General features: G+C 41.7%; 1 protein-coding gene across 6 annotated transcripts in view; it reads right to left on the bottom strand.

The window, feature by feature from the left end:
- Positions 1-19,085, bottom strand: part of KIAA1549 (KIAA1549 ortholog) — a 147,510-nt gene extending 128,425 nt beyond the window's left edge. For all 6 annotated transcript variants that reach the window (XR_008973640.1, XM_057420506.1, XM_057420511.1 and 3 more), the window contains exon 1: positions 18,497-19,085. Coding sequence is in view for 5 of the 6 variants with exons in the window: in XM_057420506.1 (XP_057276489.1) it covers positions 18,497-18,617 (121 nt within the window). In the remaining variant the exon portion in view is untranslated. The remainder of the gene's footprint in view (positions 1-18,496) is intronic.
- Positions 19,086-19,467: the final 382 nt, after the last annotated feature.

The following is a 19,467-nucleotide window of genomic DNA, read 5'->3' as shown; positions in this document are numbered from 1 at the left end:
AATCAAGTCATATCTCCACTGCCCCTAGAGCATGTTAGCAAGGCTGCTGGTTTTGACATTTTCATCTGGAAACATCCTTTCCAAAGCCTCACAGGGATATTCTCCAAACCGTCCCCAAACAGTCAATATCCTTCCTGAACAGTTAACAGTAGTACCTACCAGGCAATAGCCATGCACACAGGTAAGGAAACTTCCCAGCTTTCATTTGTATGTTTAAAGATTATTCTCAACCACAGTACTGCACAGTAAGCTCCTCTTCAGTAGCCTACTAAACTTCTCCTGATACATTCCCCTGCATCCCCAAAACACTGTTCTCCAGAAGTTTTTGCTGTGGCATCAAAATGGTGTTCTGTGATTATCTCTAGACAAATCAGATTAGCCTACCTATGCTATCTGTACAAAAAACAAAATGAAGCTTCCTACAAAACTTTATTTAACATTAGTGAAGAAAGCCCAGCACACTGTGCTAGTGTCTGTTCTATGGCACCTTTAAACAAATGGCTTTAATTACCTTTTTATTTTAAAGCTAATACCTAATCACAACAGATTCCTTTGTGGAGTACATTTTTAAGGACTCGGCTCCCATGGGGCACGTTACTCCCAATTCCCAACAACATCCTTGCAATCCAGGAAGTCACTTCGTATCTTTTTCACACTGCCAGACAAAGCAACATCCAACACATTTAAACACATCCTAAATTGGCAACATCTCTCTCATGTTTACTAAGTAGTATCCTGCATTTACCATGCATTGGTCTAGTATGTTGTGTGATAGTCTTTAACAGCTCATGACAGAAGTGCAATAATACTGTTTAAATTACTACACAGAACACTCCCCATAAGATCCTACCAAAGGGTTAATCTAGAAGAAAAATACATATGCAGTATCTGCTGGAGCTGCAATAGTAGGTCTTTCCATAGACATAAAACAAGAGGTTATACTCTGAATTTGAAATAGTTCATCAAGCTGGTATAAAACAACTTTAATAGAAGTATAAAAGTTGTTACAATCTAAAAACTGAATGCCCATTTCCCCACAGATGAAAAAAGGAAAGACACTCAATAATGTTTTTCAGTATCAAAAATACAGTCCTAGTAAATGAAAAGTGTTTGTGGTATCTTTCTCTAAATGTATTAACCCTCATTTCTCATGGCAAGTATGAAATCGGATAATGCAAACAAGCTAACACACCTGAACCAGATTCCTTCCTTTCCCTCACCATTTTATTCTGTCAACTTCTGTTACTGGAGAATAAAACCACTTAAACAAGGATTTAAAGGAAAAAAACCCAAACAACTTCCTTTATTATTAGGGACCTAAAATACCATAAACGATGACTAAATATGCTTACCATTTTTTTATTCTTCTGTAATGCCAAGATTCCAGCATGGTCCACTAACTTTCTAACATGTTAAACTAATTAACAAAGTTTGATTTGCCTCTCCTTGTTCCCCTCTTACTGAGCTCAGTTTCGGGTTTACAAAACCAGAGCATTTTAACAACACTCCCCTCCATCCATTCATCTAGAAGCATTTAATTTTTGAAAAACAACATACAAACATAATCAACAAGAAAAAGTTCACTGGAAATCACTAGACCTTTGCAGAGAAGACGGTTACCAAAGGCTTTGAAGCGGCTAAAATAGTAACAATTATTTCACTTTAAGTATTTCTGAGGTAAATTACATTGCTTGGAGTGTTAATCTCATCATAAATTAAAGTATACATAAAGTGAAATATACAAACTTTTGCATTAAACCAAGCCTAATGGTTTAATGCCCTCCAGGCAGTAAGGCTCAAAGCAGCCAGGGGTTATCAAATGTCAATAATATGCTAACATCTGATCTTGTGGGTGGCATAAGGTGATGCTGTTGACATAAGAATGCTGTTTCTCTACCTGAAAAATCAGCACCTACATATTTTATGTGAGTTTGGCCTAGGAACAAGAAAACCTATATATTAAACCACAAGCTACTGATACATACCAGTTTTCTATCAAATATCTGGGAAATGGCAAAGGATCTTCAGTTTCATGTCTGCTCTGTCACTTAGTGACTGATGACAAGTGAAAAGCACTTCACATCAAGCTTGCTCCACAGTTTCCTTACAGAAGAGTAATAAGCTTACATGGAAGTCCTTACATCATCTTCAGATACAAGTCACATACCAATATGCCTACAACACAGATATGGGAACACGCAGGGGATACAAATAATGAAGCTATGAAAGTCCAAATGCTCAATAGAGCACCGCTTTACAGAAAAGTTGGTGTTTCCTGTAGAGAAGCTTCTGGTAAAGTCAATCTAATACCAAAAAAACCTATTTAGTAATAAAATCTAATGAATCCTGGCATTTCCAGCACTTGTAGTTTTATTTAAAATGTCAGCAAGTTCAGATCTGTATAGTGCCCTTGAGCCACTTGGGTTGGATTCTCTGCCTCTCCACCACCCCCACCCCCACCCCCACCCCCCCTCCCCGGCCGCAAAGGATTAGGAAATGGAGAACTTGTCAGTTCCCAAACCAGTTTACATAAACCAACCCTAATTAGAGCCTAAGTCTGTTACAGGCAGGATCATGACAGATCTTCACATTTCTCCGAGAATCTCAAAGACCATTATACTGCTAGACAGGACAGCCAGAAAAACACACCTGTTATCGATTCTCAAATAATTACAGAACCCATGATAACTACCAGTGTGAAGTAAAATACAACTAACATTTTATGTTGAAATACGTACTTCTGGAAAATGTTCCTACATTAGTTCTTAATGGCAGTGCAATATTTTATTATTGAAGTTAACTACACAAAGCAGCAAAAGGTCTACAGCTTTTACACCATTATGCAGGGAGATTTCAGCACGTCTGTTTTTCAATGAAAGCCTATTCTGGCAAAAAAGTCATCCTCCATTTAAAGTACCACTGAGAACTGCAACACTGACTTTTTAATTCAGTCCCAGAGATGCTTTAGAATTTTTAGTGCTTCATAGCCATGTGATACTTTAATCATAATTAAAAAACCCACAAGGGTAACACTTCCAGTTCTATACAAGATTGGAAAAACAGAGTCTCCCTAAAGTGACCTACAATATGCACAGCCTCAATGACTCACTTTTATTAGTTTCTCCCTGGTGAGGTTTCCTCTCCCCAAGACACTGTTACATCATTAAGCCAACAGACAAAGAAATACTCAGTTGAGTATCACTTGGCTTTAAAAAGACCAAGACAAAAATAAAAACACAGCCATTTACTCCATAATAAGAAACATGTTTGCTTATATTTTTCTCCACAATATTTCAGTATTCTTTTCTGCTCCCAATCCTCCACAATGCCTCAACATTCAGGAAGACTCCTGCATTTTCTACTGTACAGCGCATTAGATAGCCTATGCCCACTTTCTCCTCAGAAGGGGCTGAGAACTGACACGTACCACGCTGCTTGTCAACATCGCTGCTGCCCCTCCTGCTCTGGAAGGCAAACCATTAAGCCAATGGAACCCAACACCACTAACTTAGCTCTTCTGCTGTCAGTAAAGCTGCCATCAGCAGCAGCCACGCGCAAGTTCACACTCACAAAACTTTGCAAAAGTCTACTGGAATCGCTGAGTGCACTCACTACAAAGTATTATCTCCATGACACTGTTTTCAAATTCTGTCTCTCACTTGCTAACACTGAATCAGGCAAGACAATAACTATTCCCAATAGCTACTTAATGCTGAAGCCTATTAGTTGGGACCTTGCTCACCCTCACATAATACAGAAAACATCTAAAGCAGGAACTCAGTAGGTAGACAGCACGATGTATCATAGATACTTTACAACCTGATTTCAGTCAGGTGCTAGGCATTTTCCATCTCATATTGGGCCACTTAAATTTAAACTCCCCAGATTTTTTTGCTTTTCACATGGTCCTGGACAGCCTATCTTTCAAAGTGAAAACCTCGGACACTTCTAAACATGTATTTGTGCATTAACCTCAGACTGCCCAAGGATGCACTTGCTGCCCTACAAACAAACACGGCTTGTTAGACTGGAATAAATTTAAAGTAAGGGCCTGATTTGCACTTGCGGTAATACAGGTGTAACTACCAGGTGGTTTTCTATTTGATATAGCATACAGAAATAGAAGAGCACGAAAAATGCAACAGCAGCATTTGTTTAACTAGTACCCCGGCTAGTCCTCTGGGACCACAAAGGAAGAGCAGTGGCTGTTGCACAGGGAAGCAAGCAGATGGAGGGAAGCCTAACGTGCTGGCAAAGCTTTGGGGCTAGTAAAGCTTCACAGGGAGAGCATATGCAGAAACTGTGTGAAGAAAGGAACTGAAGTGCTCACATGGGGACTGAACAGTAAATACTTTTGATGCTAGGGCAAGTGCTGAAGCGAGTCCTAAAGCAGAAGTTATCAACTGTAAAGAAGGATGTAGGCACCTACTAAATTGTTCTTTTAACATGTCAGTTATAAGAGTGAAAATTCTTGATCTAGACAAATTATGGAGCTTAAACTTTCTATAAAAAGTATAATACTACTGAGGACCAAGGAGACATTTCAATTCAATCACTCATATGAATACTCCCTCTGAGAAAAAGATTTGACTATGTACTCCGAGTTGATCTACTTAAAAATACAAAGATCCTATTTTCTTTCAGTGATAAAACTTCCAGAAAGAGCAACAGTCATATAAAAATTACCAGAAGTAATGGAGATCAAATGAGAAAGAACTTGCTGTTAAAATAAAGGTTTCTCAATAGCAGAGGCTATTTAAGATCAAGCAAATTTTAATCCAGTTGCTCCTTAACAAACCCATTTCAGAGTAAAATAGAGCTGTGGTGCCATTCTGTCAGTGGCAGCTGTGTTTTGAAAGGTTCTTGCCACTCCCTTATGTCCCCAGATACTCATTTCTGTGCTCCAGAGGTGCCAATCCTATTGTTTGCATGACTGTGCTCCAAGTTAGGGTTTCAAGAACTATTCCATTTAAAGGAGAAAACACAAAACAAAACCAAAACAGCAAAAACGTCCCAATAAAGTACTTGTTAAAAATACAGCCCATATAACAACCCCAAAAGTCAAAATGACAAGCTAGGAGAGAAGTAACAGAAACATCTTAAATTGGATTTTTCCCTTGCACAGAATAACGGAGTCACAGCTTCGTAAGAGGGAAAAATCATTCACGCCTGGCAAGAGACTGCACTCCTGCTTTGTTTCTCCTCCCATTTTTCCAAGTCTTCTCCAACAAGAGAAAACCCCACCCATGCCTAACAAGTTTTACTTTTCTCCTTAAGAGCTTGTACGTATAAAGAATGCAAAGCCAACAAAAGCTGGAATTGGGTCACTTTTTTCCCGGTTTTCAACAGGAGGTAAGATGGAACTCACTGCAACTTTCACTCTAAGGCAGAGACACAGCAAAGAGGGCAGAATATAGGTTCTACAGAAGAAAATAAGAGGAGCACTGGGAAAGCACAGAAGAAAATGCTGATAAAATTTGTTGGGGGGGGAGGGATGAGGGAATCTCATAAAAGGATTTTCTTCCAAGAGGTAAAAAAAAGAGGAAGAAAATTATTTGAAATTTACTATATTGGATAAAAGAAACCATGCTATCATATTTGTGAAGTGAAACCTCTTGGCCTTGTGCCTCTATTTGAAGAGGTGTATATATTACGGTAATTCAACATTCCAGACAAACACAAAACATTGATATGAAACAAGAATGAACTCAAAAGACTACCTTTGACTATTATTGTGTCTTTTCTGATTCAATATACATAACAACTGCTGTTGATACACGGACTGACTCCACAACTCGTTGGAGTTGTAAAGTAGGTATGCTTTATTCAGTGCTGAGGCGCATGGGGGTTGCTCCTCCAAAAACATGTGTGTCCCCCTTCGCCACTCAGTTCGTTTATATTACATATAATGATTACCCAAACATGAGATTGCATCACGCCTAATACATGTGCAAAACCTATTCCTGTCTAGTATTATAATTAGTTTTCCAGCATTTGTCCCATTGGTGCGCCTGCGCAGTGCCTCCTGGTGGTGGTCATTAGGGGGTCGTGAGGATGAATGCTTGTAGTTCCTCTTCATCACGAGTAACCTCTTGCTTTCATGCAGACTCAATAGGGTTTCGGCTCTTATCCAAACCTCAGGTTCGGTACAAGCCGGTTTTATGTATCTTAAAGCAGAAACTTGTCACGTTTGCAAATTTTGTTACTCTGGCTATCTTTTGTTCCTTTTCTTTCTAAAGATACCATTTAAACAAGAATGTCTTAAACCTTAAGTTATGAATCTTATCTATTACAATTCTGCCTAGCAGCTGTAACTCTTACAATTCTGCTTCACCAAGCACAGCGACTGCTTAAGCAAGCAGGCACAATGTTAACCCTTTATTACCTGGTATCACTGTAATGTGTAAAAACAAAAGAAAAACTGGCGGATTTACTTGTTTAATACAGAAATTGATTGCTTCAATCAATAGAGCATAAACTCTAACAGAGAATGCTATGAATAAGTCTGCAAGACTTTTTTCTGGATGGAAAACAGGCTATTGATGTGACTGTCAGAGACTACATCACCACAAGTCATGATACTCTAACACAACTACACAATCACTGAACAATTTCTGCATGAACACAAGTGCTTAATAAAAAAAATTAAAAATTACACTTACTATGCTCTTTTCAACTTCTCAAATAAAAAAAACCACAAATCACAACCCCCCCAAAAAAAACAAACACAAAACTGTACATTGAGAAAAAACAAACCTGTTTCCCCAAAAGACTACGAACAGTTTATTTATGAGACATATAAGGCCTTTATTTTTAATAACGTATCACAATGGCTTTGATTTACTTACCTTGGATATTCTTTTATGAAAGCAAATCAGCAAAAGAAAACCCCAAACATTATTTTTAAATATATAGGTTTCAAACAAAACTGCCATTTCAGTATTTTCCACCTAGCTTAGAGAGCTGCAATTTAAAAGCTCTGAATTCTTTCAACCTGCAGAAACAGGATGAAACTCAATAGTTTTACCTTCAACATACTTGAAGCAGCAAGGAATCCAGTCTCAGAAGTTAGAAAGGATGCAGTAATGCTATTTCTCTTACACTGCAGCAACAATTCAGGAAGCATCAACAAGCTTATGACCTTACAAAGTTTCCAGGTAAGATAACTATACAAAAGTTAACACAATAAAAATGCCACAGGTTATAAAGATAGCTAGTCTAATGAGAGCTTTGATCATTTGGGTTCCCCATTTTGTAAACTTCCCATAGCTCCCTATTCTACTGCTTTCTGGCTGACAGACTGTACTTATGTTCCTTTACATTAGAATAAAAGAAACACTTCAGGGAGGTGGTGTAGAATTACCAGAGTAAACTGGTATTAAATTACTGTATATTGTACCTCCAAAGCTGAGCACAACAGAACTTCAGTCCATACAGTCAAACCTGCACAGTCTTCAACTCTTTATGCACTCTTCAAACATGAAAAACAATCACATTTAGTTTTCTCTCAAAACTGAAGGGAGGGGGGAACCGAACCAAAGCACACACATTAATGCACTACAAGCACATACCAGTACTACATGCCTCAGCCTACATGCATGCTCCACAAACACTTGCTGTTAGGGTGGTTGCTTTGACTGCCTATGACAAACTATATTTACCATGCACCTGTGCTTTTCACCTGTCCTCTTCTGAATAATTCCATCCTCAAGGATTGATCTTAGACATACAGAAGAATCACAACGTCTATGATTTTAATTAATTTATTGCTTTCACTCCATATTGTAAAGTATGTTTTCATAAAACCCAAGTCCACTAATTCATCAGAAATGTAACCTCTGATGTATGAGAAGCAGAAGTAGGAGCTTGAAGCATTCACTCAAATCAAAATACTTTTCTTCACAAAGCATATTAACTCTTTCACCTGCATTTGGAAGATGTAAAAATTATCTGGTTTTCTGCTTTTACAAGTATCTAGAAATTATAAGTCTGTAAATGTGATCTAACATCATGGTGGGGTGGTTGTAATTCGATCTTCAGGTCCTTTTCAACCCTAACTCTTCTATGATTTATAGAGAACAAGTTCTAGATGAGACCTTCACGGTTCATATTATTTAGGAATGAGGGAAAGAACTGACCTGCACTTCTGAAGTATCTTACTTAAATGTCATGGATGCCTGTACTGAATAAACGATACAACATACAGTTGCATTCTGTTCTTCAAGAACAGAATTTCCAAATATAAAATAACACAGTTATTCCAAACTGTCAGTACAATCTCACATATCAGTAGAATGTTTTAATGATGGCTTTGGCTCACTCAAAAAAATACATAAAAGCAACTAACTTGAATGTTTATTACAGTAAATCTGGGGGAAAAAAAAAACCCTCAAGACTTCTAGAACTGTCTTCACCTGACCTCAACAAACTTTACACACAGCAAACAGCAGCAGTACATACTAAGAATCATAAGAATTAATAGTCTAGTACAGAAACTATGTTTGGTTTTGTTTCTAATGCTCCCAGGATTTTAAGAAGATTATACTTTCAAGGGACACTGTCTGCTTGGAATCCAGTCAATTTAAAATGAGGCAAAATGGATTTACATTCATTTCACATTCCTCAGCTATCCTAACCCTTCTGACAACTTTTATGGTTTTGAGAACATGGCTGCAGTAGAAGTAGCAAAGTAACTACTCATGGAAGCTAACAAAACGAACTGACTAACACAAATTATTTCCTTGATACTTCCTTGCTCTTACTAATACTTGATATAATATTTCTTGACAAAACACTGATTACTTTATTGATAAGCATTTACGTATTTTTTCTTGCCAAGTTACTGTAACAAGCCCACACTCTCTGGAAACATAAAGAAAAACTTTCTTTTTTGTTCTTTCTGAGTGGAACAGATTACATCTTCTGAAAATTGAATGTCAATGGCTGGAAGCCCAAATCTGTTTCATCTTTCAGCATAAGGACAGGAAGTAAGGTCACTGACAGCTTCTAATTGAAAACATCTTCAAGCCAGACTTTCGCTCTAGATCAGGATTTCGTTCTGGGACATGCAATTTCTGTCCCAACATATCACCCACGTTAGCTCCAGTTCAGCAGTAGCTGCAGTTTTAAATACAGATATCCATTCAAGAAGTTACCTAATCAGAACTCAGCATAACTGATGAACAATCATCTTTCTTCTATTCACAAAGTAAAGCAGTATTATCCCAGAGGGGTCTGGTACATAAAGCTTTGTCTCCAAATAATGTTGAATTAAATCACTGTGGCTCTGTGGTTGAGCACTGCTCACTGGAAGCTGCATACACAATGGAGAATTTATTTACAACAGAATTACGGGCCACAAGAAAAGGTGAGACAGGCTTAACATCTAATCAAGTTCACACCCAACTAGAAGGAGAATAAACACTCCCTGCACCACCCTCCAGTATCAAACAATTGCCTTTAAATTAGGACAGAATTTTTACTTGCACTTTATATCCACAAACTAGTTCCACGCACTACTGGCTTGGGAGCAAACAGAGGATCCTCACTGAAATCACACCAGTTTAATTTTTCTTATTCAGTATGAACACTCAATTGGAAATTCTGTCCAATATGGTGTGAATTAAGAAAAAATTGGCTGAAAACAAAATCTGTAAATTCTATCAAATACTATTTAAGAAAAAACATCCTCACCTGTATTGCCTACCTGTCCTATGTGACCATTTATTTTCAGGTGTATTTGCAGTTCTCAAATATATCTTAGCAGGTACCAAGTTTTCTCTACCAAACCTGAGGCTACTTTCTTTTAGAAAATGCCTCACGGAAGCGCCTCAGTTTCTTCTGCACAGCCATAGGGCAAGCTCTAAAGTGAGGATGCTCTAGTCAACATACAAGGAAGCCATGAAAACCTCCAACTTACCAATATCAAGCAGCCCGCTTCTTACCACAGCCCTTCACAACTAAGCCTTCCACCATCAATACCTTAAATCCATATTCCCGATTTCAAACACTCCTAAAGTAACCCTGGTCCCTAGCATTATCTTTGCTGTTTCTTATTTCAGTATCCTACTTAATCAAAGATCCTCTCTCACCCTGCCATACTAACCAATTTCAGATAAAGGGCACAAAGACAGCTGCCTGTTATCTTAACTGTCCAGAAAAGGTTTGTCAGGACACACTTGCTGCAGAGCTCAGAACTGCGCACACCTAAGCAGCAAGCACACAGCTCTGGCCAGGACATCTGTGCTGCTCTCCCTGCAGTTTCCACTCCAGTCAGGAAACTCAGTCACTTCCCAGTCACCTGGTGGGGCACGCACTGACAGCCTCTCAGATACTGAGGAACAGAAGCTTTGCTTTCTCCCTTCAACACAGACCCCTGTCCATGTGATGCACCAGCCATGAGTACATACAACACATGCAATTAAAAGGTATGGTCTTGGGCTATTTAATGCTTAGTCTCACAATTATCTTGCGTCACTTAGGGCCACTTCTTTCCACCAACTCTCCCTTTGCTAAGGGCAAGGATAAATCCTAAATTCTGTGCCAAGAAAAACAAGTTCCCAGCTTGCCCAATTATACATAGTTATATCAATGAAGTGTTTTGACCATTAACGCTTCCTCTCTTTCCATCCCACTAGCTGGAAATACAAATGCTATGATTCAGTTAATGAATAAAGAAAAGACAGACAGCCAGCCACATCCTCACCATTTATATGTGCCTGTCCTCTCAGTGATAATCTATGCAGTATTATAAAATACTTAAGAAACTGAATTTGCACAACTTCAAAAATTAGTGTGTTCCTCCTGTCCCTTATTACTAAGGATAAAGTCAATATAGCAAGGATTATAAAATATTCTTTGAAACTTTACAAAACCGTTAAGCCTAAAATCAATCGTTCAGAAGTTAGGAAGTATCATATGAAATCCTAATTCAGCTTTTCTCTGCATAAACATTATGATAGAGTACTTAACTATACAATCACAGATTGTTTCTCCACCTGAAAAGCATACCAAAGTTTTCAATAATGAACAGATACGGGCCCCAATGTTGTAGTCTGCACATAAATTACATTTTTTATAGAATCTCACAAATACAGAATTGAAAAATATTTCAGGAGGTCATCTACTCCATCCTTTCTCACACTGTGAATCACTGTTGCAATCCACTTCTGTTAGATCATTATACAAGCTATTCTTTCAACTCTTTTTTTTTTTTTAATTACTGCCTCAAACCATGTACATCTTTCAGGTCTTCATTATCCCAGCATTATAAAGATCAGCAGTTAGAAAACTTGCCCTGTTCACTGCAATTCAAGTCTTTTACTTGCTTTCCTACTTGACATAAACAACAGCTTATTACACTTCTTTGTATTTATCTGTTGTATGTCTGAATAAAGTCCTGTACACCTGCCAGGCTTTGGGACTGGGGGGGGGGGGGGTTGTTCCAGATTTGGCAACATCAATACTTCTGTGATGTGAACTGTCTCCAGTAGCCTTTCTTTTCCTTGAAGGACAAGGTCCCACAGTAGACACAGCATTCCAGCTGGAGCTCTTCCACCGCTGAAGAGAATGAACAAGTTATTACACAGGATATGCCAAAGACCATAACCTGTAAGATGCTGCTGACTTTCTTTCCGTGATCCACGATAAACACCAGGTCCCTCTATTCAGCATTAGCTATTCCCCATCCTAACCACTGTGCAGGTTTTCAGCCTCTTCAGTATACTATCATGCACTGAAAAGCATTTAGATTTTCAAGCCCTTGTTTTACTATGTTTCCAGTATTCCTCTCTCTTCCCCCCTCTCCCCCTCTCACTTGCTATTGAATTTTAGCCTCTTCCATCTACTTCAAGCCACAAGACCAGATACACTGCCTTGACCAGATAACTAAAGCCAATTCAAAATTCCATACAGGGAATTGATTCATAGAAAAGCAGCCTGTTTAAATCAGAGGGGAGAATGGAAGAAGACTAAAAGGACTAGAAAACGATTTGTGTGTGAAGAACAAGCAAGTAGGGAATATAGGCTGAAACTGCTGAAACTGCTAGAATTGAAAGTGAGCAACAAACATAAGCAACTACAAGAGTTCTTTTTATGATAATTTAGTTTAAAAAGCAAAACAAAAAAATCCTACTACACCTTGACACAGCATACTATGCCTTTCCATCTCTAAGGCTACTTAACTCTCAATAGAATAGTCTTAATATGGTGTGTACTGTTACACCACCAGCTGTTACTCATTGCTTACAAATAGTTTACTTCTTACATTTCTGTGGATTCAAGTTCAGTACACTGTTTTATCATACACTGGATCTTTATCATTCTAAAGACAAAAGTCTCTGGCTTTCTGATGAACTCTTCTGCTCTCTGTTACTAAATCTGAACATTCCGTGCCATTTTGGAAATAAGGAATTACATCTAAGAAATTACATCTTACCAACAGTAAAACTAAGAAACAAGGTCAAATTCTGAGTGCCTAATTTGAAATATTAATGAGTATTTAGAGTTACAGACACAAGATCTATTCAGGAACAGTTCCCCTTGACTTCTTTGGCAGCTGCAACCACTCAGCATTTCTGCAATACAGATCCCAGAGGCCTCAAGTCCAGTAAATGAGGAACACACAGCTAGTGACCACCTGTGGGAAGCTTGGTTTAAGGAACTTGCTCACATCACTGAAACTCTGCAAGAGCAACATAATTCAATTGTCTAGGACAGCATTTAATTACATTAACAGTGAAACCTTTATTCAAACTTCCCTGTCCCTCACCTCATTCATTTCACACCTTCGAACATCTGCTACAAAAGGAGCAAGAGTCCTATAGATAACTTCATTTGCTATCCAACACCCATTCCTCCCCAGAGCAGGATCAGTTTTGCACACTGAACACAATGAGGATCTATGTGTGGGGTACGTGTATGTACAGATATATATGCAGGTGCCTATACACCTATAAATATTATCTATATGGGTATACACTATGTGATCATGTGTGTATAGCTGTGCCTATAAGTTCTGGTACAGAAGTAGTTTAAAATTGTACAGCTTATTATAATGTCAGTATTTTCAACTTGCCAATTTTTGCCTTTGCAGTCTTCATATGCTGCTACAATTTCTGTGGAGGAAATCTTCCAGTTTTTAAAACAAACTCTGAAAAACACTGCTGTCACAAAGCTGAAACACGCACATTCATGCAATGTTCACGGAGAAGCAGAAGATTATCATGCTCCCGGCTGAGAGGAGAAAAGGGCCAACACTACGAAGCTCCAGGTTCTGTGCAGAATTCTGGAGAACGTGTCCCAGAACAACATGCCCATGCTTCCCCTTCCCTAAATTCCAAGCTTCATGCTTTTAGCTACATCTCTTCAAGTCTGGTCACAGTCCCTTATCTTCCCTGCTTCTGATTCCTTCTTTCAGCACCCTTTTTTGGAGGTTTATTTTCCTTTTTCAAACCAAGTCCATCTATGTTTCCCAGCACGCTTACTCTTACCAGGCAGCACTGCTTATTTCCTCAAGGTTTATTTCTGCATTGCAGTTTCCTTCATCCACAGATCTATTTCCCTGACCTAATGTCTTGCCTCCTAGCCCTTGTGCCCTGCAATTTCCAGTCTCCTTCTCATAAACCCTCTTGTAATTTGTGTGTCTCACCCCCTCCTACTCCTACAACTTCCAGGTTTCTGCATGCATCTCGTCAATGAGCAGAACAGTGACTGGAATAGACCCATAGGGCCTTCCCTTACGCCTGCTGCTTAACTAAAATCTGAGTCCCATTCTGGGTCTTTTTAAAAGCCTTTTCTGATTTCTCTCTTGGGCCTAATGCAATCAACACCACCACATCACAAGGCAGATGCCCACGTTTCCCTAAAGAAAGTAAAGCACTCTATTACATGGCACAGACACACCTTTAGGAACAAGGTAGACAGGTGCTAGTTCTCAGTCCTAAAGCTCAACCCAGTCCCACTTCTGGAGCAGTTTAGACAGACTTTCACAGGGAAGTCAAATCTTTCACATATCACTTTGGGTTACGGGAAGCATATTTAGTACAATAGGTCAGTATCAATAGGTAGGTAAGGTTCCATGACAATAGGCTACATCGAAGTTTTAGCAGACAAAAACAAAAGAAAAAAGCACCATCTCTATCACATTATGTGCCTAAATTCGGTTGCTACAAGCTTTTGAAAAAAATAATCCTTTTCAAAGCAGCAGTGGAGAAAACATCCCCTTCAGAGCAGGCACAATCTGCCAAAGTTTAACTGCATGCTCTAAAGCATACGGGTATTAAAGTTGTTCAGAAAAGAAGCTGGCAGAACTCAAAGCAGTAACCATCGTTTTCCTCTTGCCTTAACACCAGAAGTAGCTGAACTCTTTCAACTGACGTTTCACAAAGCAAAACCAAAAAGCTTCAGCCCACAGCAAAATGTACACATCATAAAATTTCAGATGAAATAGTAAAGTTTGTTCTCAATGCCACTGCAAAGCAATAATATACCTTACAAGCATTTTAGAACATATTGCAGCTTTAATGACAGCTAGCACAATCAGCTCAGTCTACCATTTCCAGTGTCTACTCTGTTCATTTTACCTGCCATTAATTACATTGATGTAATCAGCGATGTAAGCACTGATGATCAGTTCTCTCTCTTCCCTATCTCATGCATTAGGAAAAAGACACCACTAATCCACTGCTCTTATGAAAGAGTTTTCCCGTAGTCTTCCAAAACGGCTGTCTCCAGTAACATCAACAGCTGAAAATACAGCACATACAGGGAGTGTCAATCAAACCTGTTACTGAGCTCATGTGAGTTTAGCAACCCCTAAAGAAAAGCACAGAAATATACGACTTTTAAAGGGATCGCATCAAGTAACTCCTGAGTGCAAAACTGGCCATACTGACAAGGACTCCATGAAAATGTGGTGCTTCTACATGAGTCACAAAAGAAATTAAGTCTGCATTGTTCATTTAATGCTACCATTTGACTTAACTTTGGGGTTCTAAGACACTATTTCCTCATGGCTCTTTACATATACATAAGGACATAGGTTCCCACAACACACTCTGTTTAATAACTCTTGCACAATCATTGTTACTCATACTGTAAGCCACAATGGGCCAGGCTGGAGAGACACCAGTAGTAAAGGACATCATCCATAATAACTCTTACGCAATTACTGCAATTCATACTGTACACCACAATGGGCAAGGCTGGAGACTCACGGTAGTCTAGGACATCAACCATAAACAGATTTACTTTCTAATGAAGGAAAGCCATGTCTCCCACAGTTGAAGTGAAACTGTATTAAAAAGTCTACTCTGCTTCACTCCTCTCCCAAGCAACCCTCCCACACACACACGATGAATTGAAAAGTAAGAACTGGGTTGTCAGAATCTGCCATTTAACACAAGCATCATCTCACCATACCTCTTGGAAAAGATACGTGCTGCAGCAAGAATCACTGCTCTTTAATGTGTCCAGTGCCTGAAATCCGTTTCCAAGGCAAGTCAAAATTCTTAAACCCTACTTTGTTAAAGGCATGCTATCCTTCCAGTCACAGCCTTGCCTGAGAAATCAAAGACCTAACTTCACAGAAAACACATGTCACTCACAAAACAGGCAAAACTGAACAAAAAGCTGCACTGTCCACTAACTTGTTTAGCATTCTAACTTCTTGAAAGAACATGTAAACAAAGAACACATTTCCTCTGGCAAGACTACAAGTCTAGCTTGCAGACACGAGGCTGACAAATAAAGCAAGCACAGCACAGAAAGCAGCCTTAAAGGGAATCCTCCAACCATATGGGTCTTCTGTGAAAATGAACTGGAAGCAAGCTTGACAAGCTGAACTGGCCACAAGAGACACGATGCCAACTCAAGTGTCTGCAACACATTCATGCAATTAAGTTGAATAAACAATATCCTGCAACTGTCCCATAAGGCAGATACATCTGATTCCCTGCTTGACCTCCACAAGTTGTCTTTAGTCCCCGAGTCTCTGAGGAGACCCACTTGCAGACTTTTCCGAGTCCAGCTCACAGCTCTCCACACTCCCTAGAAAAAACATGCAGCGAGACAAGATAAATCCTCCTGATTGTCAGTGAGGGAATTGCACAGATTGTGCAATGGAACAAAAGCAAAACCACAGCCTGGGCTGAGCAATAAGACATTCACAGAGCCTGACCAAAGCCCTAGTTTAGAGGTGCTCAAATATATACCTACCTTTGGCACATCAGCAACCTATCCACATACTCAGACTTCAGCATCTGCTTAACTGTGGAAACTGAAGCCCTGATTCAGCAACTTGTGACTTCAGTGGGAGCTGGATCAGGCATTCGAAAACCCAAGTTGATTTTCTTAAATACTGACATTCACTTTGCTATTTCAACTGCAAGCAAGTGGCTCTAACAGCGATTCTGCTCTTATTTGATGACTTCTGCATAACTCTAAGTTGTAGGAGTTTGTTCTTGCTCTTCCTACACAAGTCAAGACCAAATGCCAAGGAAAGCAAACAAACTGCACCCAACAGAAATACTCAGGGAGTTGTAAATTTGTGGGGCAATTAAGGGAATATTGTCCAAGCCTACTGCTTATGACTAGCACACATCTTACAAACCATCATAAAAACATTTCATGGCTAAAAGAATAAAGGCTGCATCCTAATTTTTTAAACACTATAGGCCCAAGACATGAGAAACTGGAATCCTGTCATGCTTTTTAATAAAGCATTTCACCTTAACCTAAAAGGAACAAAATATTCTTGTTTTCTGCAACCTGCCGTCTTTAAATCTCTACAATCAATGAACCATTTCCAAGATGTCTATCAAAAGCATCCTCTGAAGAGCAAGTGTGCTCTTCGTATGCAAAAGTTCACATGCCCAATGGAAAGCGAAAGCTATAGGACTCGCAAATCAAAACAGCTTGAAGGCTCCTGCACTAGACTGAGCAAGAAAGCATTGCTTTGGGCAAGATCTGCTGTCTCTGGGTGCTCTCTTCCAGCAGAACAAACACTGGAAGGGTTACATAATATTTCTATTGCTGTTCTTAAGTTATACAAGAAAGCACAACAATCACACGAAAGCTGACAGAAATCCACCACAATGTTTAATTAAGAACTACTAAATACGAGACAACCAATTAAACAAAGGCCTTCACTGACTTCCTATGAAAACCTAGAAAGAGAAACCCAGCCATTCTATTAAACTCAAAGAGGCAAAAACGCTCGAACAAGTCTCCAACTTATGAACTTATCACCTTGCCTTCTCCTATTTGTATGCAAAGCATGTTCTATTTAAGAAAAAGAATCTCTGAAGCTTACTAGAAATTACTGACTGTCACATAGGCTAGAAATGGAACAACTCTTGCTAAGAAGGGAGCAGAGCCTAAATTCCCTGAAAAGCTAATCAGTCGCCACCAAAAACGAAAGCTACTTTCTGAAGTAGAAACAAAGTATTTTTAATAAGATAAGCATGTTTTGTAACACCAAGGCTTCTCAAGCACCCAACAATAATCGCCACTTGTTTAAGTAAAAGAGCCAACATTAGCTGGTCCACTTCACGAAATCAGTTAATGCAGGTTCCTATCACCGCTTTCCACTTACCAACAATTTACTGACTCTGATAAAAATGTATTACTTTATACCTGTGATCTATCAAAAAGAAAACCTAGAGTCACAGCAAAATCATCTCTTTCTATGAAATGGCAGTTCTTGCATTTTATTTTTTTAAGTATTAGAGACAAACCAAGAAGTACTATGGGGGCAGAACCAAAGGAGACATCTTTGTGATTAAACTGCCTGCTTAACTACAGACTAATTTTGATGTCTAAAGCCACTAGAGAAAAGAAGGGAAAAGGGGTCACTGATTTCTGGCTGCTTTAAAGTATGTACTAAGCGCACACACACACACACACACTCCCTCTGAAGCCCCAACAGTTCTCTCCACACACACGTCAGTCACACCACAGCAGCGCTCAGAAAGCAGCACTCTGCCTTTCCACGGGCTCTGATGCTTCTTCACAACTTGAAAGGCGAAAGCGAACCCGGCTGCCCTGCACCCCGCAGGTGCCACCACCGACTGAGACTTGGCACCCTCAAACGCTCCAGGCACCCCCAAACGCTGCAGGCGCTGGGCACCCCGCTCCGGGCACCGCCGGCTCGCACAGGGCACCCCACACGCCGGGAACACGGGGTCCCCGGGAGATGTGGTAGAGGAATGCCACCAGCCACCCCCGCTGCTGCTCTTCTTCGGTGCACATAACGGGTTCCGCGTCCGAGCCCCCCCTCCCCGCCCCGGCCACGAACAATGCCCGCGTTTTCTGGCGGAGCTCCCCAGCAGCGCCGCGCACACGAGCGGCCCCCGCCCGCCCGCGGCACCGCCGCATTGTTAGCGGCGCTGCCGACCCCCGACAACAGACACCGGCATGCGGGGACGGCGGACCTCAACCACCCCCTTCCACCCCGGCACACCTGCCGCGGCCCGGCAGGCCCTCTTTGTTCCCTTACCTGCGGCGGGCGAGCCCCGCAGCGCCGGCACGGCGAGCAGCAGCGGCAACAGGGCGGGCAGCGCCGGCCGCCACCTCGCCGCGGCCGCTGAGGCCACCACGAAGCGTGTCACCCCCTCCATGGCACGGCACGGCACGCCGCGGCCCGGCGTCAAGTCATCGCGGCGCCCCGGGTCCCCCCCGCGGGATGAAAGGGCTGGGCGGGCTCGGCGGCTCCTCCCGGGCGCATCCACCGCCGGCGGGGCTGGGACACGCGGGGACGGGAGGCCGCCGTACCCCTCCCTCCCCACGCCCACCCCGAGAGCAGTATTCACGGGGGCAGCGGCACGGCGCTAGCTGCCTCCCCGCAGCCGCGGGACGGGTGACGGACAGCAGGGCCCGTGAGCGGCTCGGCCCCCGGACAGGGAGGTGGAGGGGAGCCCCGGAGAACCGAGGCTCGCCCGGGCTGGCAGCTACGGCCCCTCACGTGGGAAGCGGCGGCAGCTCCGTCCCTGCCGCCCAACGCTCACTCGCTCCCTCCCTCGCTAACCCCGGCTGAGGCCGTCCCGCGGCGGCGAGCGTAGCGAGACCGCCCGCCACCTGCGCGCCCCCGCCCCGCCGTCCGCGTCTGCGCGGGGGCGCGCCCGCCCCTCCCCTCTCCGCCGCTGGGCGGGGGCTGTGGCTGTGCGGAGGGAAGGGAGGGGCCAAGGCCCTTGCGCGGCCCGGGTCAGCCAACGGCCACCCTCGTGAGGGCGACCCGCGGAGAGGCCGAAGTGGTGCCCGTCGTCAGGCCCTCGCTTCGCCCTGCCTGCGAGCGGAGCCTGGGGGCTGGAACAACAATGAACGTCCGCGTGGAAAAGGAGAAGACGCAGGGATGAGGGCATAGCTACGTGGCAGGACAGCCTCGCAGCGTTAGTGTCGCTCTAGGGGAGAGCGAGCGCAAAGACCGGGGATTCCTTTCACCACAGGGTTCCTCCATATCCCGGCTCGCCT

The sequence above is a fragment of the Pezoporus wallicus genome, unplaced genomic scaffold (assembly GCF_028554395.1).
Source record: "Pezoporus wallicus isolate ANWC-B61680 ecotype Strahan unplaced genomic scaffold, APGP_CSIRO_Pwel_v1 contig_2871, whole genome shotgun sequence".
Lineage (NCBI taxonomy): Eukaryota > Metazoa > Chordata > Aves > Psittaciformes > Psittacidae > Pezoporus > Pezoporus wallicus.
Note: the sequence above shows the minus strand (reverse complement) of the source record. Positions and strands in the feature narration are given on the sequence as shown.